We start from the raw sequence: 26,168 nt of genomic DNA, 5'->3' as shown, positions 1-26,168 counted from the left end.
GGCCACAGATTGCAGGTGTTGTTCCTGAGATATGCTGAAGCCACTCGCCTAGCTTGGGTCCACCAAGTGCAACAGTGCAATACTCCTGTTACCTTCATCCTCCACATCTTTTCAAGTTCTTCTTTCAACCCTTGGTACTTCTCAAGCTTCTCATGTTCCTTCTTCCTGATGTTGCTGTCATTTGGTATAGTTGCATCACTATGGGTACTACTGTCTGCTTGGTTAGCCATCACCAGTTTGCCCGTATCTGGAAGTCCCACCGGATCTTAACTCGGTCATTCTTGACAATCCTGTCACGTTTTTTTTACCTCGGGACATCCAGGCTACACTCAACGCAGATGTTCCTGTACTCTATGCCAGACACTTGGTTATGGCATACCACGTATGCCCTGGGTGCCTGCATCTTGCCTCCGCCTTTGTTCTGGATTGTCTCAGGGGCATCTCTGCACAGCCTGCACCTAGGCTCTTACCTGGTGACTACCTATCCTCTCTTCACTACTATCCAACTCGACTTCTCCAATCCAGATGACATTCCAATGTCGCTGACCCTAGAATCAATCAATCCCATTCACTCTTGGCTTACAGATCGGTGTTAAGCATCTAGAGGTGGTGGCTAACGATTACTCTATTCTATGGTTACTATCCATAGCCAGTGATCTTACTGAGGGGGTTCAGGCAGAACAGCAATGGAGCCAGAGCATCTCCTAGGTAAATCCCACACTTCATGGTGACTTTTGTGCAACTGGCTTCAAACTGGCCTCTAGTGTTGTTCACCACATTCCAGACTCCTGCCAGAGAGAACACCACGGATGGTTCGGTGGAGCTGGTTCATCCTCCTGGCTTCCATCTTTTCCATCTCTTCAAGTTTATCTTAAAACCAAGCATCTGCCTGATCACAGCTGCCATGGTGGGCTAGCTGCTTGGTTGTGGTGATGGGCACAAGTAGGGATTGTCCACAATGTTGCATTCACATCTTCTTGTCATCCAGGTTTGCCATCTTTCCGGTCAGTCTTTGTGTGTGTGTGTGTGTGTGTGTGTGTGTGTGTGTGTGTGTGTGTGTGTGTGTGTGTTTAGCAGGGAGAGAGCACCAAAGTGAAAAAGACAGCAGGTGACAGCTGAGCACCTGCTTTTTATAAATAAACATCAAGTGTCTTTATTAAACCACTAAGCAGCAATAAATGAGTCCAAATAACACAGGAAACAAAATGGGAAGTGAAATAAACAGAAATGTTTGACATGTATCACATTCAGAGACAAAGACGGCCTCCTTATATTTCCATGGACTACACAGCAGAGCAGGATTCAGTGTCTATAAATCAGAAGAATATTAAGACTTGATGAAAGAAAACATTTAATTAAAAAATTAATCAGTGCATCATCATCATCATCATCATCATCATGTTGATTATGACATGACTGCTTGTTCAGCATCTATTCAATTAAGACTAAATCACCTTCTGCAAACTGAGGCTTCTATGTTAGTTCCACACATGAAGCAACCATCACACCTGCTTTATTCAAATCTATGCAGAGCTAGAACTTTCTGAAAGCGTGCACACACACACACACACACACACACGACTCAACAAGTTTTGGGGGGTATCTGCATTTTGTCATATTTTCGATGTTTGTCCTCATACATGTAGCAGTTGTGCTCACATGAGCTGCAAATGCTGCCAGGTTGAGAGAAGGAAGCCAGAATTTGGGGAGCTTCATTTTTTTTGACAGCAGGTCAGGACTGAACTGATCTTGAGGTTTACCAATTTTCTCTGACATCGTTGGCTAAAGGCCGTACTGGAAGTGCATATCTGGCCATAAAACCAAAAGCACTGGACATCCAGACACCCACAAACACAAGGCACAAGATGAAACTGGCTGCAGTATATAAGTACAGCTTTCTTAGGCATTCAAATTCCCATTCAAATGCAAACAAGACACAAAGAAGAGCACTAAAGAATTTGATGAAAAACCAGACATATTCGTGGACTGAAACAACGTGAGGTCCATAACAGACAAAGAACATCAGTTTCCTAAAACTGCCTCAACCAGCACATCTCTGCACCGGCTTCATCTGCAAACAAGAAGGAAATCTGCTGTTATGAAACCGGACAAGAGGCCTCAATTAGAAAATACAAAACGAAATATAAAACAAAATACCAACAGAAAATTTATTGTAAGATAATTGCAGGATATTGCCAGTGTTGTCAGAAGAAAGCCCTGTTTCTATCAGCAGAACCAGGTTCCTTTAGAGTTTCCACTGCAGGGATTAGTTTCCAATAAAATTATTTTACCCCTTAAAATCCACTTACAAAGAAACTCTAGAGAGATGCTGGTAATGCTTAACATTTCAATCTTGTGTTCATTACTCTTCAGTATTTCACTCCTCTGTAGCTCCTTTGTTATTGGACAGAAGTTTTTACTGTTTGCAATCAATTTGTTGATCAATTTGTTGGCAGTCAAATGAGGTGAGGGGTGATGTTTACCAAAAAATATTACTCTGAAAACAGTTTCACTGCGGTTATCCTAAAGTACGTGTCCAACCTCCCACACAAAAGAGTCCTGTGAAGGCTCTTTAATGCCCCGTTCACAGTGGCCTCTGTAGCTCAGCACTGACCAGTCAGACGCAGAGAGCAGTGATCACGACAGCAGAACATGGTTGCTCATCTTTATTGCATTCCAGTAGACTGACTGGCTCCAGACTGCAGTGGAAACACAGACGAACTCCAATCTAAAGGAACCTTTAAGATCCTGAAAAACATTTCCTGGGACAAAACGTTCTGCAGGCTTTGATGAAACATGACTGAGTGAATCTCTTCACTCCAGCTCAGTCATCCTTCATCATCTATGTGCAGTGTCAGGGAAACACCTTCATGGCCCGAGTTCAGTTTATCATCCGATACAGAATGTAGCAAAAAGATGCTCGAGATAATTTAGAAATGGTGCGATCACAGTTTATCCAGCAGAGCAGCTCTGATTCTATTCAATACTTACATTCTGTATGTAGATAAATACAAATATTGGTGGTTTTATTGATATCTGAATTTTTGACTCAAATCAAAAACAACAACAAAACAACAGTAAGAGTCAGGCTCAGGTGACCCTGTGGTTCATCGTGCTAGCCTCTGCTACAAAGGCTTAGTTACTTTGCTCTTACACTATAAAGAGACTGAGAGCAAGTTCTCCTTCTGCCATCTTTCACATCAACACTTTCCACCTCTCTACATGGATGAAACAGAGTGCAGCACTAAGGAGGCCGTAGCAGAGAGTCCCAGTCTGTTTGAGAAAGAGTGAGCGAGGCGTGTCCACACAGAACATGTGACTATATATTACACAATAAATGATACATGATGAAGCAAAGTCAGACCCGGGTGCTCGAGTTAAAAACTTTGGGGGGAAATGTAACCGTTCCAACACACAGACCAACAGAGAAAGCAGACTCTGGTCGACACAGTCAGTGGGGTCTGCTTCCTGCTGGCTCACAGCACACGTCTGCATGTTTAGTACACTGGCTGACTGAGGCGAAAGAACGCTGACTCCTCAAACAAGAGTTACATAATAAAAACATTCACCTTGCTTTTGTCTAAACACACTATAAAAAAGTGGCTCAGAAGAGGAAGGAAACAGATGAAGGAGAGGGGCTCCCTGATTGGGCTTTCCCTAGACCATCCATCCATCCTAGACCCTCCTCAGGAATAACAACGATGCGTCACAGTTAGACTGCTAGCATCCTACAGAGTTCAGGTCATCCACAGTGTGTAGCGTAGTGAGTGTGTGCAGAGCGAGTGAAGTTTGGGCTGAGATCAGTAAAAACAGACGGAGCCCAAGGACAAATGCATTTGGCCAAACGGCTTTAATTTTTGTAACTCGTGCCATCACTACTGTGTGTGTGTTTCGTAGCAATAACCTCACTTGAATTTGAACCTAATCTTTTATCTCCATGTCATTTTAAATTAATGCCAATCTCCTGCCGTATCTCATTTCCTTCTGCCTCCACGGCGAAAGATAAAATGGTCTCAGTGTGTTTCCTGGTTGCTTTCCTCTCTGTCTAATCAAACAGGTCTGAATTAACCCTCATACAGATTCAATCTGACTTTGCAGTTTAGACCTCTGTCCGAGCAGGTCACAGGGGGAAAGTCGGGAGTGGGAGTGGGCTATATGGTGGGGTGTGAGTTCTACGGGTGATGGGAGGGAACAGAGTAGAGAAATCACTGAGATGGTTGTAGGTCCTTTAACAGCAGCCCCCTCCAGACTGCCTGACGGGGGTGCTATCGATTTTTAAGTTGGGCTTGTCCCCGCCGGCTGTGGCCCCAGGGCCCATGCGTTTCTTGATCTCGGCTGCCATGGTCATGAAAGCCTGCTCTACGTTTGTGGCATTCTTGGCACTGGTCTCCAGAAAGGGGATCACCAAAGAGTCCGCAAACTCCTGAAAAGATAAGAAGAAAATTCTAGTGCAAACAGTCAGAAATCTGCAGTCAGAATATTTCAGCCCATTAGGTGTCTGTGTGGGTTCTCAGTCATCCAGGTAGTCTAAGGAGTTTAGAAAGAAAGTTTCTTGAAGATGTTTCACCTCTCATCTGAGAAGCTTCTCCAGTTCTAAAACCAAATGTTGGAGAGTCCCAGGTGTTTAATCCCTGGTGGGAGTTGTCCCGTAAGACGGTAGTTGACCCACTCTTGATCAGGGTCACCCTTTCAAGTGAGATCACCGGATGCAAGATGTGAGTGGCAGTTGAGGCAGCACGATCTCAAAAATGCAACTTCCACTAGGGATTAAATACCTGGGACTCTCCAACATTTGGTTTAAGAACTGAAGAAGTTTTCTAAGCTCCTTAGACGATCCCCCGACACTACTCAGTGCAGCACTCTGATCAACTGAAGGCTTTTGAGGCAGGTTTTAAGAGAACAGGCTAACAGTGATTTACAACAGTCCAACAATAACATGAACTAGTTTTATATCCATCCAGATATGCCTTCATGTTTGATATGAACAATCAGGTCCCATCAAAATGACCTCGAGAGAGAGAGAGAGAGAGAGAGAGAGAGAGAGAGAGAGAGAGAGAGCGAGAGAGAGACAGTTATTCATAAGCAGCCACACCTTAGCAGTTGTGTAGTCCACTACTTTCTTAGTCGTCAAGTCACACTTGTTGCCCACCAGAAGTTTATTGACATTTTCACTGGCATATCGGTCAATTTCCTGAAGCCACTGCTTGACATTGTTATAGGACTCCTGTGCAATGAGAATGAATATGAACAAAAAGCCGTCTCTATACATGAATACAAAGTATCTTCAAAAATCAGGGCAAATCTTCCTCCAAACCCTGAGGAGAACATAGCAAGACAAGACTGTCATTTGTTACCAAGTTAACACTCCTTCAGATAAAAGTAGCAAGTATTGGCAAATATTTATTTATTAATTAAATAGACCATAACTCCATAAAAATGCTCACTCACTTGGTCTGTCACATCATACACAACTATGATGCCATGGGCTCCACGATAGTAACTGGAGGTGATAGTACGAAACCTCTCCTGGCCTGCAGTGTCCCACTGGAGGGACGAAGAGGAGCAAAGGGGACAATATATTAATATATTACAATGATAACAAGCATATTATGATAGAAAACCAATTGTGTTTGTGAAAAATGAAACATTCATGAAGCCACCAGTTAAGCAGTGTCAACTGTTGCTTTTACCATTTAACACTGCAGATGTAAATGTAAATGTCCATAACTGACCCTAAATCCATGATACACTTAATAATAGACCAAAGTTAACCTGCACCGTCGTTGTTTTAAGTTTCTGTAGTCTGATTTCTGACAAAGGTAACATTTCTATAAAGTTGCCAGTAGACTGAATATTTCTGTTTTCCAGATGACTCTAGCCTTTTAATGACTTGGTAAATTAGAAAGCTTTGAGGAAACACATCTACCTTGAGTAGACACGCCTCAGGGCAGAGTCAAGAATACACTATACTGCCAAAAGTATTCACTCGCCGATCCAAATCCCTGAACCCAGGTATTCCGATCACTTCCATAGCCACAGGTGTATAACATCAAGCACCTAGGCATGCAAACTGCTTCTACAAATGAGTCCCTGTCAGGGGTTAAAGCCAGCGTGATATTGCTATAGGCTGCCACCTGTGCAACAAGTACAGTCACCAAATTACCTTCATACTAAATATTCCAATAACAAAGTGGAAGCAATTGTGAAGGACAGCAACTCAGACGTGACGTGGTAGGCTATGTAGACACGTTCTGTTGGGTAACTTCTCCTGGCGATCTGATGGACATATCTGAGTTTGGCGGTTGCCAGAACAGTACTTGTCTGAGTTTCAAAGTGTAAAGCTTGTTGCAGGAGGTTTATGATGTAAGGCTGTTTCTCAGGAGTTGCCCAGTGGTTACAATGAAATCGTCCAATGTACATGTAGTATAAAAAGTTCAGCAAGGATTTGACCTGTCACTTCACAAACGATCAAAACAAACATCAGTTTGGACTTGAGGAAAAAGAGTTGTTGATTCTCACAAAGCAGGAGATGGATATGCAAAGTTATCACAGCATTTCCAAGTATCAAGAGCTGGAGTGATTGCATCATGAAGCAGTCAGAGCAAAAACGGATTTGCATCATCGCTGTGTCTCCCAAAATGACAACGATCTAAAACATATTTCTCTAATAGTGAAAAACTACCTTCAGAAAACTAACAACAACTTTACTGACTGGCCTGCACAGAGCCAACTAAAAATCAGTAGGGTTAACTGAAGATCGAGCTCCTTATCAGAGGATTATTAAATCTGGAGGAACTTGAGCTGGGATAGCTGGGAGGGAGAGACATCGGTGTGACTTGTCAAAAACTAAAGTTCACTCACTCCAGGTTCACCAGTCATGGCGTCAGGTCTGCTGTGTAAATATAAATATAAACTATTGACCCCCATGTTCAGTCCACCAAATGTAACCAAGCAAACAATCCACTTTCTAAAAGCTGACATCTCACAGATTACAGAATTGTAAGTTTTGTCACACTCTGGCCAAATTTCCCTCAACCAGCCCCAAAAGAAGACCATAAATGTGGTGCTCTGTGTGTACATGTGCCCTCACAATCTGCAATTTGATGGTCTTGCCATCCAGCTCGATGGTGCGAATCTTAAAGTCCACTCCAATGGTGCTGATGTAGCTCTCTGTGTAGGTGTCATCCTACAGAAAGAGGAGGGACAGCATGATTCAGGCCAGCAGCAAAACCAGTTAAAAACAGTCATTCAGTCCAACAGAAGTGAAAAACATCTTACAGTGAGGAAGTACTACTTACAGCAAAACGCAGTAGAAGACAAGACTTTCCTACACCAGAGTCTCCAATGAGCAGGAGCTTGAACAGATAGTCACTGAAATACAAAGAACAAGGCTGAAAAATTACCACTGCAATAAAAAACAAAAACAGTGGGAAACATTTTATAATACGACCCGACTAAGTGCAAATCCCCCTTTAATTAAATGGAACCATTGTTCTTTTAATTCGAAGTAGGGATGCTCAAACAAATGTGTACCAAGTCACAACAAAAACATAAATATACTATAATATACACAATATTACCTCATCTTACAACAATCAGACTTTATAACAATGGACAATGCAACTTTTTTTCCTTTTACAATTACTGTTCAAACACAACTGTCAAAAGGAGCGTGCAGATAAACGTTAGCTAAGGTTAAGCTGATACGACTCGACCCCTGAAAAGTGCCGCGTTCTTCAAATCAGGGGTGGGCGATATATCGCATAGACTCGATAAAGGTATGGCAAGTGTTTCCACATACAATGGTTAAAATGGCTTTACTGAAACAAACCAGTATAAATTACCACGGCAACATTCACTTTTTTTCTTCCGCACACTGTGAATGCATCATTTATCGCCCCCTCCCAACTGGAGAATATTCTACCCGGCACACTGCAGTGAGCATGTGTGTTTGTATCCTACCAGACATGGAATAACAGCGCCAGGAGGAGCTTCAGGTGACGGTGAACAAAATGCAGTAATTTGCAAAACATGCTGTTAAACTATTGCTGCAAAAGGTAAAGTCGGAAAAGTCGAGCTGCAAAAGCACGAATGTTTTAAACGTCTCCCCACACGCCAAAGAAAACGTTAAGCTGTGACAGCTGAGGCTGTTCGTGGTCAGTCATTTTCATAGTCACTATCTAGACTTTTGTTTCTGTAATTTGAGGACATCACGTTTTTTTAAATTGTAAATATTTTATGTTCACAAAAAAGCATCTTTTTAATTTCAATGTTTTAGTAGGGCTGCTCGATTATGGCAAAAATGATAATCACGATTATTTTCACTGAAATTGAGATCTCGATTATTTGACGATATTTATTTAACAATAACAATGTATTGAATAATGACTTTAAAGATTGTCAAAAAAATAATATAAAATAGTGTGCAAATACTGACAACAGTGCAAATGTTTGCAATATAAAAAATAAATGAAAAATGAGTTCTGACTCCGCGAACCCATAATATTTCCACACCACTGAAGTTTTTTTACCTCTCTTTTCAACCAACGGCAGTCACTCTCCTCTCCAAATAACTTCTGCTTAGCTTTCCAAACTTCCTCTTAATCAGCGGTCCCCAACCCCCGGGCCTCGGACCGGTACCGGTCCGTGAGTCGTTTGGTATGAGAGAGTTGAGGCTCAGGTGTGAAATGTATGGTTTTCAGGGTTTTTATCGGTTTTCAGCATTATTTTGTTATCCTTTTTATCGTTTACTCGGTTTTCCTGGGTCTTTTCACATGTGTTATGAATAAATCTTCTTTTTTTCGGTACCGGTACTAGTTGTATTTTGTTGTATTTATCCGCGACACCTTAAAGGCCGGTCCGTGAAAATATTGTCGGGCATAAACCGGTCCGTGGCGCAAAAAAGGTTGGGGACCGCTGCTCTTAATTGTTGTGACACGTGTTCGAAATGCAGAGAGGTGCGCTCGATTTGCCACACGGAGCAGCGCGAGAGTAAAGCACGAGGGAGGGGCTAATAATCGGCTCAGTCATTTTTAATGATCGTTGAAAGCCCAGATCGTAATCGTGATTAAAATTCGATTAATTGAGCAGCCCTATGTTTCAGTCTCATGAATTCTTGTTTGACTTACTTTTTTCTTGCTATGACTCTTTGTTTGTTAGAGGTCTATGATTGACCTCAGAGAGACGTACTGTGACAGCATTGCCATCTATGAAAAACCTCTGTGTGCAACTGATGGATAAAAAAAATGGTTAAAATAAAACATTTCAGTTCATTCTGATTTTTAGTATTCAAAGTAGAAAAACTATTAAATGGTTGGTTTAAAACGAGTATGCCAGCGTTATTTTAGGCACTCTATGGTTGAAACATTTGTTTTTGGAGGTTATTCAAGCATAATGTGATATATACGGTTTAACTACAGCCAGCTTTAAGGCCTGTGCTGATTAATTGAGATAGTTTGATCATACTTAAGACTGAAACGTCACTTAATGGCAGGACTTCTGTGAGCACTCCTGTAGAATCGGGATATAGAAGACAGGTTGATGCTTCGAGGAGGTAATTACTGAAGTTAACTCAGAAAGATGAATCACAGAATCATTACTAGTTAACGTTAAAGGGATGGTTGGCTCAACAGAGCTCTGACTGTTTGTCAGCCTGGCTACAGAGCTGAAGAGAAACCTGGGGTTGTTCTTATTTTCTTCAATCAGTGATGAATAGTAAGATGTTCTGGCTTTGTGGAGGGCTTTCTTATAAAGCAACAAACTATTTCTCCAGGCTAAATGATGATCCTCTAAATTTGTGAGACATGTTTGAGAGTTCTACCAGTTAGTCAAGCACTTCTGACGTGAGACTTTCTTTTTCAGAAGACCTACAGAGTTTTACGCAGTGGAGAAGTGAAAGAAGAAGAGGGAGGGACGTTTGTGGAAAAAACTTTGCAAATAAATAAACGCTGCAGAGTCTTTGCTTTCGATTTGCACTTCTTCCCCTTATATGTTAACACTTTTATACCAATATTGTCTGAGTGGCAACACCCATCATTCAGAAGAATACTGCAGCCACTTCCTGTGCCTAACGGTGAGTATACTGGGGCCTTTACTCCTCCCAATTTATTTGCATATAGCTGCAGCAGACAAAACAACTCTGACTCTGAGTGTAGGCCTTCAGTGTTTTGTGTGTTAGAGAAGATGAGACTTAAAGAAAGAAGAAAGAGAGGACACTTTTTTCAGATGCCGGTTGTTACTTTGCATCGTGTTTTCACATCCCAGGTGAAGGGGACCCCTTCTCAGATGACAAAACTTAGCTATGACCCTTAATATCGAGACTCTGAAGGTGCGAACATGAAATTAAATTTGCCTCCACAGCCTGTGATGCCTACGAGTTCTCTGTCCTCTACCTTTGGTGTACTGCCACAAACTTAATGGATTAATTCTAAGTCTATGAAAATGTATCAAATGTAATTACACACTAATGGATGTATATTTACAAAAGAGTACAAACCTCACATTGTTGTAAATATTTTATAATATCTTTTCATGGGACAACGCTGAAGCTATGACACTTTGATGCAATGTGAAGCAGTCAGTGTACAGCTTGTATAACAGTGTAAATTTACCTCTGCTGAAAATAACTCAACACACAGCAATTAATATCTAAACCTGGCAACAAAAGTGAGAACACCTTCAAGTGCAAATGTCCAAATTGTGCCCAGTTAGCTATTTATTCCTACTCAGCGTCATGTTACGAGGTCTCAGGTGAGAAGCTGGTGTTATTGCTCCCCCACTCTCTCATTCTGGAAGTTCAACATAGCACCTCATGGAAAGAAGAACTGTCTGATAAAAAGAATTGCTGCTCTACATAAAGTTGCCCTGGTTATAAGAAGACTGACAGCACCCTGAAACTGAGGTGCAGGTCCAAGAACACACAGCGGTTTAACAGGACTCACTGTGGAGTGCACAGGCAGATTATGAGTGTACGATTAATCAGTCATAATCCCTTGTACATTCCTTAAATGTATAAATATTTATATCACGTGTGTGTGTGTTTGTAGATTAGATAGATATGAACACATTCAGGGTAATTAATGTAACAAGTTCCATGGTGTGACATTCATGGTGTAACAAAAAATAATTTCCCCCAGGGATCAATAAAGTATTCTGATTCTGATTGATTCTGATTCAAGAATTTCGAACTAAAGTGTGGACACTATGTTTTTGGTTAGCAACAGCCTACACAAACAACACAAATGAGCTGCCTTTGCATACATCTAAAAAGCATTGCTATGGAAATAGTAAAGTTTAAATGCAAGTGGGACTAAAAACGTATTTTTGTCGAGTGTTCCATACTGTGGCCGTCTCCATGGAGAAAGGGGAAACAGTGGGCGGAGCCTGTTCGCCCAGGCTACAGGTCAGCCATAACACGCCAGTACAGCCCAATCACCAGCTGGTAACGTTACACGTTTTGGCTCTGGTATCTGAAACGAACAATAACCGCGTTTCTTTCTTTGTTACTACATTAGTGTTTCTCTCTACACTGTTTTGTTAGGGGGTCGTGGTTAAAGGTCCGCGGTCACGGGGGAAACGGGAGACACGAGCAAGCAAAGTATTTGTTGATGTGTGGAGAAACCGCACTGGGAAAGCTGACACGTTAAAGAAGCTGTTCGCACCCTGTTTACAGAAGCCGAGCCGCTGTTCTCCATTAGCACAACCAGCCTGGTGTGATGTAGCAGAAAGCTAGCCAAACACAATGATACTTCCTGGAAGAAGACAATAACAACAGCCGTGCAGCTGATTGTGTTTAATGTGAAACTCACTATTCGGGATTCATGCTTGCAGTCTGGATGTTTCTCTGTCGGCGACTCGTCTCTTCCTACTCAGGAAAAAAAGATGACTTGTATGTCCGGATATCAGAGGCACATCGACGGTTGTTTACCGTCCCCGTCACTGCTCCGACTCCTCCGCTGTAGTCGGCTTCTATCGGCTCTTATAGCTTTAATCCTTACGGACATAAAATCGTTTCCTCCGGTTAGGTTAGTGTATTTTCTCTCTTTCTGCCTTTCTGTGACCGTTCTTTGCTAAATGTATACGACGACTGCGCAGGTGCGGTAGTGACGAAAGGTGACGTGTAATTACGAAGCGTAAACCTTTTTTTTTAAATACAGAAATGGTGGCTCGTGGAGCTTGCCAGTAGCTCCCGGTGTTTCACGTTAAATGACTTTTACACCGGATTAGATTTTTTACATATTCTCCGTGTTCCACGTGCTGCATCCGCCGATTGGACGGCTTCGCTGACGGGTCTCCCTGTGTGTCACGCGGATGACAACCAGCTGTTTAACACCTGCTGCTTGTTTAGGAATCACGCCCACGCTAACCTGTGCTGGTCAGGTTAACGTGGACATCTGTGTGGTCAACATAACGTCATCGCAGCCAGTGTGCCTTGCTTTGTTAGCGCAGAGCTGCTGGAGCTTGCGTTTACTCTCAGTGTGACTTTTCTGATCTCAAATTATAAAACGTGATTTAAATTTAAAGGCATCATACAGTTTATTGGAGAACCTGTGTGTGAGCAGGCTTTTTGGTTTAGAAATAAATATATTTAATGACGCACATCGATTAGATTAGCGACCGTTTACCTCATAGTTCTGCCACCGATCTCCTTAAATACTATTATATTCAGGAAACTCGTCATAGGCACAGGTAATCGATGGTTATTGTGAAAACTATCTTTAAATAATCAATCCCAGGTGTTAGGGGGAATATGCAAACATTGCCAGTGTTGATTGAGTTTATTTGTAATGTGTTGATTCAATAAATGAGTTCGAAGAATGAGAGTTGTTTTAGCAATTCAGAAATAAACTGGTGAGTCCACTACAAACCATCTCAGCAAATAAAAATGCATGTTTTTCTTTAGCTTCCTTTTCAGATAAGGATCGGCTCTAAACAGACACGTGTCTCATGGTGTTGCAGCTCAGCTGATGCCACAGCCGGAGGGAAAATGAGACTGAAAACATATGACCAGTTTAAATTACAACACCAGTTATTATGTGGGGCTAAATGAGGAATTCAAAGTCAACTTTATTGTCAATTCTGCCACATGTACAGGACATACAGAGAATAGAAACGACGTTACTCTCAATCCCTAGATAAAATAGCAAATGAACATTTAAATATAAGAGTGATTAAAAAATGCAGGTAAAATAATTAAAAAGTAAAAATTTTAATAAATACAATACAATTTTACATATAACAAGAAAGCTATACAATATACAATATAATGGGTAAATGACATTGGGTGTAAACCAGGCAGAGTAGTGCAAATAGGCAAATAGTGCAAATGGAGATTTGGTAATGTACGGTAAGAGATAGTGTAACAACAAAGTCTTATGAGGTAATGGCAGTCCAATGCTCCACAAAGTGACTGGTAACTGGTGCAGGCCAGTGAGTGAGTCAGAGTGTGTTTGTGTGTGTGTGACAGAGTTCAGTGAGACCGTGGAGGAGAGAGGGGAGAGGGGGCAGAATCGGGAGGGAGTTAAGCTTCCTGACAGCCTGATGGATGAAGCTGTCCTTCAGCCTGCTGGTCCTGGCCTGGAGACTCCGCAGCCTCCTCCCCGACGGCAGCAGCTTGAAGAAGCTTTGCATTGGGTGCGTGGGATCAGCCGCTATGCAAAGGGCTTTTTTAGTGAGATGGGTGCTGTAAATGTCCTGGAGGGAGGGGAGAGAGACACCAATGATCCTCTCTGCAGCTCTCACTATGCGTTGGAGGGTTCTATGACATGTATGTATATGAATTGTATAAGTTATAAAAATTATGTATGATACCACACTAATCACACAGCATGAGTGACATCAGACAGATGTGAGACCTCAGAGCTCCCTTATTGAAATCATGTATAAGCTTCATTTTCTTCTCACTGTGTGCTCTGAGATATTTATAGTCCTTCACTATTTTCACATCGACCCCCTGCATTGAAACTGGGGTCACTGGTTTCCTGGTTCTCCTAAAGTTCACAATCATTTCCTTGATCTTTGTCACACTGATCTCTAGATGTTTGTGTTCACACCGCATGACAAAGGAGTCCAGCCCAGCCCAGCACTCCATCTCATCACCTTCACTGATGCATCAAACCAACGAGAGTGAAGATAGCAGGTCTCTGTGCAGTCTCCATATTCCCTCTGACTCTGCAGTATCGCTGTTAGCTCCTTTGTTTTGTTTGCTAGCAACCTAACGTTCCTCATTACAATAGACAGGAAGCAGTACAGCCCCATACTTCTATTTTGTAGAAGTGTTTATCAAATAAAAGGGCTGGTGAGTCTCGATCAATAAAGCAGCACTGACATGCAACAACATACTGTCCTACTCATGATGTCCAAAGTAATTTGTTGGTACCGTAAATGAAGAAGAGGAAACTCGGGATCAGTGATTGAGATTTAGCTTGTATATAATACTTTATTATGGGGCCATTAAATTAAGAGTATGTCAATGAAAAATAAAACAGAATATGATTTGCTGTGGAAAGAAAGGAAAGGAAGGAAGGAATTACTAAAAACAAAAAAATATTCCAAAATAAAATTCTTTGATTGTGTGGAGTCATTTCTGACTGACTTGGCTGAGTCAACCGACAATAAACATCCTAGAGAGGGTGGTTTTAAGAAGCAAGAGTTGGATACCATTAGTGGATATTTAATGATGTTGCAGAAGTTCCTAATCCCAAAATAGATAAAGATTACATGACTGATGTGTTTAAAGTAGTGCGGTCAAAAATAACGGGTTAACACAAATTAATCCGTTAACACGATTAAAAATGTTTAATGCAATTAACGCATCTGGAGTGCAGAATGACTCAAAATCACTGAAATGTTTCTGTCAACGCATTTCGGGCAGTTTGTCCAAGTAGAGTTACCTTCGCACATGTGCAAATGGGCAGTTGATCTGGTAGACGCATTTTAAGGGGCTGAAACTCCTCGACCCTTTGTTATGACCCGGCCTACGGGTAACCGGGACCCAACATGCAGGTGCGACTCCCCACTCCCACGACTCCCATGACAGGCCAGCAACACACTAACTAAAGGGGCTAATCAGCAGTTTATATTCTTCAAATATGAACAATGTCAAAATAACAAACAAAAAGGTTTCTCCCGTCTTCAGAAAGTAAAAGCAAACAAGACAATTGTCTAACCTAAGCTCCTACAAAAAAGAGAAAAAGGGCTTCTCACTCACTGCTGCAGTGCTCAATGTGTACACATGAATAAGACTTCACAAAAATGCTTTTAGCCCAACACAAAGATATCGTAATTACAAACAGCTCACACTGTACGAAAAGACTTTCTCACACAGATGCTCAGAACTACAAACAACTAGCTCTTTGTTGGGTGTAGAGCAGACAAGGGAGGGCGCTGTCAGCTGGAGGTTAAGAGGCTGCTGTCCATTCAATCATCCAATCCAGACTTCAAGAGCTTGTTTGAATTAGCCAATAAGCTCTCTAACCTGTTTCACCAGCAAATACACAGACACACCCCCACACCCAGCCTGGAGGAAGGAGATTCAAAGAACACACATACAACAATGGGAGGAGCCACACATCAAAACAGCCAGCGTGTGATCACAAACCACAACATTTCATCGAATCGAAACACCTTCATCTAATTTGAATGTATGTATTGTAATGTACTGATACCCTCAAATGAAACCTGAGAGTCTACAGATTATGTCTGTTATTTAACTATAATTGGAATTTGTTTCAGTAAACAGTTAAAAAAAACAACAACTTGTGTGACAGTCCAAATACATGTGGACGTACCTGTAAAAATATATCTAAAGGATTAATGGATAGTTTTTAAATTACAGTAAGGAAGTATGAGAGAGGAGCAAAGAGTTAAACTGATAGTAAATGCATTATAGACGGTATAACTAGAGTGAAGTGGTAAAAGAACTTGATATGCTAGTGCGTTATTTAGATAAAGAAAAACTTTGGTTTAAAAACTATCAGCAACAGAGGGGCACCACAAGCAGCTATTGACTGCACAGACTTCAGCCACTGCACAGAGTCCTGCCATTTTCACAAGTTCTCTGCTTACTCTGTGATGGTTAGTTGCATCGGTCAGGGTAAAGAGATGGATATATGCACACAATATATGCATATAATGTGGTGCACACAGAATCATCTGCAGCTCAGTGTGACAGACACCAAGGAAATAAATGTGGATCTTAAGAGGACCAGGAAACCAGTGACACCTGTTTTAATTCAGGGGGTCAAAGTGGACACAGTGAAGGATAATAAATACCTCAGAGTACACAATGACAATAAACTGGACCGGGTTAAAAGAAAAATACTACTTCACACTACAGGAAGGGTCAGAGCTGTCGCTATTTCCTGAGGCAGCTGTAATCTTTTAACATCTGTCAGACAATGCTCGGGATTTTCAGCCAGTGCCATCCTCAATGGTGTTGCATGCTGTAGTTGAGGGTTGGGATGCCAACAGACTCAATAAACTCATCTGCAAGGCCAGTAACATTTTGGGGTGGAGCTGCACTCTGGTGTAGGTGGTGTACGAGAGGTTTAAGGTTTATTTATTTATATAGCACATTTAAAACAACAGGGTTGATCAAAGTGCTTAACAATCAGCAAAAATATTCGAGTCATTGAAAGGCAATGCAAGGGAAAAAAGTTAACAAATAAACAACAAACACACCAAAAAAAATCAAAGGTGACAAACATAAAACAGGCCTGATGATGATTTAAACTAATTTGATTCAAAAGCCAAAGTAAAAAGTTGAGTTTTAAGACGCGATTTAAAGGAATGAATAGACTCAGAACTACAGGAGGTTGTTCCAGCGTGTCGGTGCTGCAATTACAAAAGCCGGATCACCTCTGGACTTCAGCCGCGATCTAGGTTGTTCTAAGAGCATCTGGCAAGATGAACTTAGTGCTGTCCTGGAGTTATACAAGCTGAGGAGTTCAGTCAGATAACTGGGTGCCAAATTGTTTAAAATGTTAAAAGTAAGGAAGAGAATTTTAGAGTATAAGGTATTTGACAGGGAGCCAGTGTAAATTAGCTAGAACTGGGGTGATGTGATCATACTTTCTAGTACCTTTTAGAACCCGTGCAGCAGCATTTTGAACTAACTGCAGACGGTAAAGGGAAGCGTGTTGGAGTAGAGAGAGTTACAGTTACGAGAGGTGGATGTTGTCCAAGACGAGAACAATGCTAGATGATTCCTCCCACCCACTCCATGACATGCTGGCCAGTACAGAGGCATGTTCAGTGAGATACTGAGATTACCCAAATGCAATGCAGTAGCTGCACACCCTTACTATCATCTACGTTCAAAAAAGAGTTCAAACTAAAAGACAGCACATAAAACTAGGAAAGCAAACTTCAACTAATCTTAAGGGAACACAAACTGTAAGTGAGGACAAAACAACACAGGATGAGGCAACAAAGTCCCAACAGAGTCTCGTAGAATAAACGCACACCAGGAAAATTCCTCCCCAAACACCGGGGAACACAGCTGAATGGAATCAGACAACAAGACAAGGGGAAGCAAAACTAAACACAACAAACACGAGACGAGGGACTATCTAAACAAAACGAGTAGTAACAAACACTGAGAGCTGGGGCCTGTTCTTCGTACCTCGCTAAGTGAGTTAGCTGGATTAGATTGTTGACGATTTCGCGTGATCTTGGATCGTTCGGTTCCCCGAAGCTCATCCGGGACTTGCTGTCATAGCAACAGAGCCGTAAGCGTAAACCTGCTCGGGAGCAGGTTTACTTTATGTAAACAGGATTAGATCGCGGCCACGCAGGTATGTCCGCTTCATTTATACGAAAGCAACAGCGATATTTCACCACTGTTTCACCATAAATAAATAACATCAATGTAACTGAAGATAATGCAGCACTTGATCCTTTTATTGATCTCACACAGATACATACAGGTCATTTCCTAAAAAAGGGAAATGTACTATTAACATTCTATTACATGTATGTGATTATTACAGATGTAATTCATATTTCAGAGTAGTAATTGCAAATTACTTCGTGTAATCAAGATGAGAGACCACGGCTATAAAAGCGAAGGTGGATTTGGGAAGCCTGTCGCAGCCATGTCCTGTCCGTATACGCGACCAACCCATTGCGGAAGGTGCAAGATTAATAAGGAGAGTTTTCAGAATTCAGCGTATATTGCGGGATAGACAGGATCCTTTAGCTCAGCGCGACAGTGTGCTCATTGAGAGATATCGATATTCCCGTGAGGGTATTATTTACTTAACCAACTTGTTGACGAGGGGGTGCAGGACCACCACCTGTCTTTTTTTGCTCTGCCCTTTTCTTGGTTGCTGTTATGAACAAACAAACAGATTATTTCAGGGTCTCTTTCCAAGAGACTAAAAGCAATATAAGTGATAAATATTACCATTCTGTAGAATATTCTTATATTTCACTTTTACTTGTTCCCATGTTCTAGTGGGTCCTGTTGTGGCTCTAATGTGAAAGGGGATATAATATAACATAATATAATATAATGTAATATAATATTGGATAATATAGTGTGATATGAAATTACTTACGAGTTTAATTTGTCAGCAACTTTCTGCCAGCCCTCTCTCCTTGCTTTTGCAGCCTTTGCAGTGTTCCCTTGCGTTTTAATTAAACTCTGAAACTCCTGAAATCCCTCAATCAAGAGTTCTTGCTCTGCTGCCGAAAAATACCGAGCGCGCTCCTTCGACATTTTCGCCGACCAATCAAAGGGTTGCCGATCAATGTTTCTGCTATCGATGCGTAGCCCCTTTTACGACACCCAGTGATCTCACATTACTTCATCCAGCTGTACTAATCGTCAACAGCAGGTGTGTTCGGAGAACCGGATTAGCGAGCTCACGGTTAGCGTGATGATTTGGTCTTGGATGTGTCATTTGATCTTGGATGTAGTAAGCGACGTACGAAGAACGGGCCCCTGGACAAACATGGACACATGACTGACAGAGAAGACAGAAAAGAAAACAAACACACAAATGAGACTGAACCAGAAACAGAAACACAAGGAAAGCAGGAAAAAACTGAGATTGAAAAACCTGACTGAAATCAAAAAGATACTGCACGAGTACGAAAGTATGAAATCAGAAAACATAGGGGAATTTTCACATAAATGGTTTGTTTACTCTGATCTGAAACAGTTGATGAGTTTGAAATGAGAGAAAAACCCAAGTGAACTACAAGTGAACCAAAATGGATCACTACAAACCACGAGACAATGTTCAGTCCACCCATCGTCCAAATGTGTCTGCGGTGGGAGCAATAAAAACAAATACAGGATGAAGCTGCTGTGTGACTATTGGAGAACACAGAGAATCCACTGCTAGTTGCTAGCCCATGCACACCTTTGCACATCTATAGCATTTTCCTAGATTGATATTGCAAACCACACGTTGCTACAGGTGGGCAAACAAAAATGATCAAAAATACAAGCTAAAGAAAACTGAAAACATCCCCCAAAACACAAAACAGGGACTGTGACAGAGTAGGAACATAGATCAACACTTTCTGAAACACTCAGACAAACAACCATGCCACTCACCTTTCTACCTGATGCTCTGTTTGAACTTCATAAGCTGTCTTGACCATGTCTACATGCCTATATGAATTACTAACCTGAGATTGGCTTCTCACGTCACATGATGTCAGACGGGCTTCTGTACGTACATTGTTGTACTGAGATTTTCCTAAGCAGAAGACAACACTGGGGGCATGTCGCTCGGCTACAACAGGAAACTAAGGCTACATTTTGCACTGAATCACCAATAAAAGACAGCAGAATATCATCAGCGTACAGTGAGATCTTATTGGAGGTGTGTCCTGTATTGTAGCCATGTATTTCTTTATGTTTCCGAATTGTTTCCGCCAACGACTCTAATGCGAGGCCACACAATAAAGGGCTCAGCGCGCATCCTTATCTCGTGCCATCAAATAGCTTAAATGGTTCGGAAAGGGTTTTTTGTTTGTGAGTATTCTGGCACACGGATTACTATATAACAACTGAATCCAGGAGACAAAATTAGGTCCAACTCCAAACTTACTTAATACTGCATATAGATATGACCATTCGAAACAGTCAAAGGCCTTTTCTGCATCAAGGCTCAGTATCACTAGGTCTGTGTGCGCACCGCGGATGACGTCAGTGCGCACACTGTGTCTGAGGAGGATGTGCGGAAGTGCTTCAGGAAGGTGAACGCACGCAAAGCTACTGGTCCGGACGGGATTCCCGGCCGTGTCCTCAAGTCATGCGCGGCTCAGCTGGCTGGAGTGTTCACGCACATCTTCAACCTTTCCCTCTCTCTGTCTGTAGTCCCAGCCTGCTTCAAAATGGCCACCATCGTCCCTGTACCCAAATCCTCCACCATCTCCTCATTGAACGACTGGCGACCTGTAGCCCTGACCCCCATCGTGAGCAAATGCTTCGAGAAGCTGGTCAGGGACTTCATCTGCTCTGCACTACCCGACTCACTGGACCCTCTACAGTTCGCATACCGCCACAACAGGTCCACTGATGATGCCATAGCCCTGACACTACACACTGCCCTGTCACACCTGGAGAAGAGAGACACGTATGTGAGAATGCTGTTTGTAGATTACAGCTCAGCATTCAATACCATCGTTCCCTCGAAGCTGGACAGGAAACTGCAGGATCTAGGACTGAGCAGCTCCCTCTGCAGCTGGATCCTTAGCTTCCTGTCTGACAGACGCCAAGTGGTCAGACTGGGCAGCATCACCTCATCCCCCATCACACTGAACACTGGTGCTCCACAGGGGTGTGTACTGAGCCCTCTCCTATACTCACTCTACACCTACGACTGCACAGCCACTAACAGCTCCAACATCATTGTGAAGTTTGCGGACGACACTACAGTGGTGGGTCTTATCACCAACGGTGATGAGACGGCTTACAGGGAGGAGGTCAGCGCCCTGACCCACTGGTGTCAAGACAACCATCTCACCCTCAACGTCGCAAAGACAAAGGAGTTGATAGTGGACTTCCGGAGGTGCAGAGAAGTACACACCCCCATCACCATCAACGGCGCTGCTGTGGAGAGAGTGAGCAGCTTCCGGTTCCTTGGTGTACATCTGGCTGAGGATCTTACGTGGTCAGTACACACAAACAAAACAGTGAAGAAGGCGCAGCAGCGCCTCTTCTTTCTCAGGAGACTGAAAAGATTCGGCATGAGCCCCCGCATCCTCAGGACCTTCTATCACTGTGCCATTGAGAGCATCCTCACTGGATGCATCACCACCTGGTATGGCAACAGCACCACCTACAACCGCAAAGCTCTCCAGCGAGTAGTGCGGTGCTCTGAACGGATAATTGGAGGTGAGCTTCCCTGCCTCCAAGACATCTACAGGAAGCGGTGCCTGAGGAAAGCAGGGAGGATCATCAAGGACTCCAGTCACCCCAGCCATAAACTGTTCAGACTGCTTCCATCAGGAAGGAGGTTCTGCAGCATCTGGTCCCGTACCAGCAGACTGAGAGACAGCTTCTTCCACCAGGCCATCAGACTGCTGAACACTTCATAGACACCTCAGCTTCACTACTGGAACTTCAACATTATGCACTCCATACTGTACAGTAATGCCACTGTTTTGCACATATTCAACTCTGTATATTTTTATATATTTTATTTATTGTTTACTCTATTTAATTTGTAAAATATGTGTACACACACACACACACACACGTAGAAAAATATTTGGTATACACATCCAGAAATGCATATACTATTATATATTGTACATATATTTATTAGTTTCAGATGTAGCCATTCTTGTATTTTGCTTGTTTACATTATTGTATTTTGCACAACTCTGTTGCTTGTGAAGCTCGCACACAAGAATTTCACTCACATGTGCTGTACCAATGTACCTGCACATGTGATGTGACAATAAAAGTGATTTGATTTGATTTGTATCTGGATCCCTAGAGGAATAAATAATGGTAAATGGCCTGTATTTATATAGCGCTTTTCTAGTCCCTAAGGACCCCAAAGCGCTTTACATATCCAGTCATCCACCCATTCACACACAAATTCACACACTGGTGATGGCAGCTACAATGTAGCCACAGCCACCCTGGGGCGCACTGACAGAGGCGAGGCTGCCGGACACTGGCGCCACCGGGCCCTCTGACCACCACCGGTAGGCAACAGGTGAAGTGTCTCGCCCAAGGACACAACGACCGAGACTGTCCAAGCCGGGGCTCGAACCGGCAACCTTCTGATTACAAGGCGAACTCCCAACTCTTGAGCCACGATCGGCAGTGATGTCTGGCGATTGTGGGTTATGACGTCTCGGGTTATAAGATGCATGCCTTATTGGGATAAACCCTCTTTGATCTGGGTGAACCAGTTCACCTATGTTGGAACTAAGTCTCCTGGCTAAAGATTTGGCCAGTATTTTCTGATCTGTGTTCAATAAAGAGATTGGTCAGTAAGAACTCACCAATTCTGGGTCTTTTCCTGTCTTTGGAATGAGAGCCACAGTTGCTTCATTCAGGGTCTGTGGGAGTGCACCATCTTCCAAGGCCATATTAAACATTTTCAGCAAATATGGGGTTAGTAAACTGCTTTTTATAAAACTCATTACATAGACCATCAGGTCCTGGGCTCTGCCCGTTTTTCAGGGAGCGTATGGTATTAATCAATTCTGGACATGTTAAGTCTGCATCTGGAGATGTCCTGTCCTTTTGTGCTAATGTAGGCAAGTTGCATTTGCTTAGTAAATCCACATAATCACAGGGGTTGCATTACACGGAGATGTATATGTTCATACAACTGTCTAAAAGCAGTATTAATATCCTTATAAGAATTGGTCAACAACCCTGAGTCTGACCTGACTGCATGAATGGCCCTATCACTTTTTCTCTTCCTTAGATGATTGGCCAGTAATTTATGTGGCTTATCACCAAATTCAAAATAGGTCTGCTTAACATACATGAAGGCCCTGGAAATTTTATCTGAGAGCAAGTTATTGAGTTTATACTTCAGAGCTGATATTTTACTATGTAGCTGTACAGACGGTTGTCTGGCATTCACAGAGTCCAATTTTTGTATTTGAACCATGCGTTCCATGTTATTACATTTACACAGCCTCTCACATATGCTTTAAACGTCTCCCACAATAATAGAGGTGATACATCGTCTTTGTCATTCATCTCAAAAAACAACTTGATCTGTTCTTCCAAATAATTGCAGAATGTTTTCCTTGTAAGAAGTTATTGGCTGACTCACCAATAATAGACAACACTGTACTCCAATGGCCTGCTCAGTCACCAGATCTGTTTCCAGTAGTCCCTGGGATGTACTTGAAAGAGAAATTTGGATGAGCAGCTGTGACACAAGACTGAAAATATGTATTTATATTGGTTGCAAGTAAACCTCTGACAGCGAGTTACTGTATTCACTCTTACGTACATACTTCAAAAAATGTGGAAGTAATTTGATTGTAAACATTAATGCAGTGCTGGATAGTATTCAGGAAAGTGAGCAATCTGGAGCTGTGTGTGACAAAAGTACAAACTGCTTTGATGAGTTGTCAGATTGAAGTGAGGAGTGAATGTAGATGAGTATTGAGAATGAGTTTTCTGCTGTGAGATTCATGGTCAAGCACGTACAGGTCCCCAGACCTACCTTGCAGCATGTGCAGTATACAGACCAGGGATGTCAAATATAACACCTGGTAGCCAGAACATCAGCAGAACATCTGTCTACTACCCAGCTGCAAACTGACCAATTGAACGGTTTTATCGCGTCCTCCGTATGAACTCCTGTCTGGCAGGAAGATGTGTACTAAACTGGACATCCTCCCTTTGCCTTCTACGGTGTCTCCACTGGATGACTTTGCACGTCACTCAGTGAAGAAATGTCAGTTTAAAATGCAGCATGACGCTGATCATAAGAATCATGCAGAACTTTCTACCAGGTGAGAGAGTGAGGATAAGGAAACCATAGAGGCTGAGGTCTATCACACCAGGCAAGACCCCGGGTGCAGGCTGTGCAAAGACGCCACTGAGACAATCCAGCGCATATCCAGGCTGTCTTTTTGTTGTCATTCTTTAAAAAAACTATTTTGTAAGTTATTTTTGTTCATTTGTCATTATGGAGTCACTTTAGCTGTGGTTTCAATTTACTGAAAAGTTCATATTTAGAGTTGTGGTCAAAAGTTTACATACGTAAAGAATATAATATAATGGCTCTACCGAGGGTCCCGTTATTTCTAAAACTCTGATTTTTCTCTGATAGTGATTGGAACAGATACTTTGTCACAAAAACATTCATGAAGTTTGGTTCTTTTACGACTTTACTATGGGTTAACAGAAAAAAGTGATCCCATCTGCTGGGTCAAAATTATACATACAGCAACATGAATTAGAAATTTTGGTGACTTAGAAAGTTGTCAGTGAACTGAGCTTCATAGCGTGGCCTCTTAACTTCTTGTGAGTGATTATGAGTGACTACAGCTGGTGACTTCTCCTAGGCCAGTTAAATAGGGCTCACTGGATACAAACGCCCACAAACGCTACAATGGGAAAGTCAAGGCAGCTCAGCATGGATCTGAAAAAGTGAACTATCGACTTGAACAAGTCAGGAAAGTCACTTGGGGCCATTTCAAAGCAGCTGCATGTCCCAAGAACAACAGTGCAAACAATTGTTTGTAAGTATAAAGTGCATGGCACTGTTTCGTCACTGCCAAGATCAGGAGGAAAATGCAAGCTATCACCTGCTGCTGAGAGAAAATTGGTCAGGGGGGTAAAGAGTCAACCAAGAATCACCAAAAGGCAGATCTGCCAAGTATTAGAAGCTGCTGGAACACAGGTGTCATTTTCCACAGTTAAATGTGTTTTGCGTCTCCATGGACTGAGAGGCTGCCGTGCAAGAAGGAAGCCCTCACTCCAAAAGCGGCACCTTAAGGCTCGACTGAAGTTTGCTGCTGATCACATGGACAAAGATAAGACCTTCTGGAGCAGGGGTGGGCAATTCCAGGCCTCGAGGGTTTTAGATCTCACCTCAAACGAAACTAAACAAAAATCGAGCTTTTTGGCCACAACGCCCAGCAATATATTTGATGGAGAAACGGTGAGGCCTTTAACCCCAAGAACACCATGCCTACAATCAAGCATGGTGGTGGGAGTATTATGCTGTGGGGCTGTTTTGCTGCCAATGGAACTGGTGCTTTACAGAGAGTAAATGGGATAATGAAGAAGGAGGATTACCTTCAAACTCTTCAACATAACCTAAAACCTATAGCACGAAGGTTGGGTCTGGGTGTTCCAACAGGACAATGACCCCAAACACACATCAGAAGTGGTAAAGGAATGGCTAAATCAGGCTAGAATAAGGGTTTTAGAATGCCCTTCCCAAAGTCCTGACTTAAACCCCATTGAAAACATGTGGACAATGCTGAAGAAACAAGTCCATGTCAGAAAGCCATCACATTTAACCGAACTGCACCAATTCTGTCAAGAAGAGTGGTCAAAGATTCAACCAGAAGCTTGTGGATGGCTACCAAAAGCGCCTAATTGAAGTGAAAATGGCTAAGGGACATGTAACCAAATATTAGCACTGCTGTATGTATAATTTTGACCCAGCAGATGGGATCACTTTTTTCTGTTAACCCATAATAAAGTCATAAAAGAACCAAACTTCATGAATGTTTTTTGTGACAAAGTATCTGTTCCAATCACTATCAGAGAAAAATCAGAGTTTTAGAAATAACGGGACACTCGATAGAGCCATTATATTATATTCTTTACAAGTGTATGTAAACTTTTGACCACAACTGTAACTAAGCGTGTTCTGTGGTCACCTTTAATTTTATTCACGTATCATGTTGCTGTCATTTTAACTCATTCTTGTTTTAATTGGCATTTAATAAAGAAATACCAGTCAAAAATCTGTCCAACTGTCTGTGAGGTAGCTGTGGCTCAGGAGGCAGAGCAGCTCATCTGCTAAGTGGAAGGTTGGTGGGTCAGTTCCAGGCAAGATACTCAACCCAGGTTGCTGCAGATGTGTTGCATTCATTGTAGCATGAATGTTAGACAGCACTTTGACAGTTTGCTGGTGCATGAATGAAACTAGCTGCATAAGGTGCTTTGAGTGCTTGAGCAGAGTAACAACTAGTCAGTTTACCAT

At 42.3% G+C, this 26,168-nt stretch overlaps 1 protein-coding gene across 1 annotated transcript; it reads right to left on the bottom strand.

Annotated features, from left to right (window-relative positions):
• Positions 1-1,137: 1,137 nt before the first annotated feature.
• Positions 1,138-12,224, bottom strand: rab1ba (zRAB1B, member RAS oncogene family a). Its single transcript, XM_085443447.1, has 6 exons — positions 11,808-12,224; positions 7,299-7,371; positions 7,091-7,186; positions 5,449-5,544; positions 5,093-5,224; positions 1,138-4,423 (listed from the first exon to the last, which is right to left on the bottom strand). Exons 1-6 carry the CDS (start codon positions 11,819-11,821, stop codon positions 4,229-4,231), a joined length of 606 nt encoding a protein of 201 aa, XP_085299573.1. The 5' UTR covers positions 11,822-12,224; the 3' UTR covers positions 1,138-4,228.
• Between the last annotated feature and the right edge of the window lie 13,944 nt (positions 12,225-26,168).

This window comes from Copadichromis virginalis, linkage group LG3 (genome assembly GCF_057382275.1).
Source record: "Copadichromis virginalis isolate Kocher_CV1m ecotype Utaka linkage group LG3, C_Virginalis_male_GT1.1, whole genome shotgun sequence".
In the NCBI taxonomy this organism is placed as follows: domain Eukaryota; kingdom Metazoa; phylum Chordata; class Actinopteri; order Cichliformes; family Cichlidae; genus Copadichromis; species Copadichromis virginalis.
Note: the sequence above shows the minus strand (reverse complement) of the source record. Positions and strands in the feature narration are given on the sequence as shown.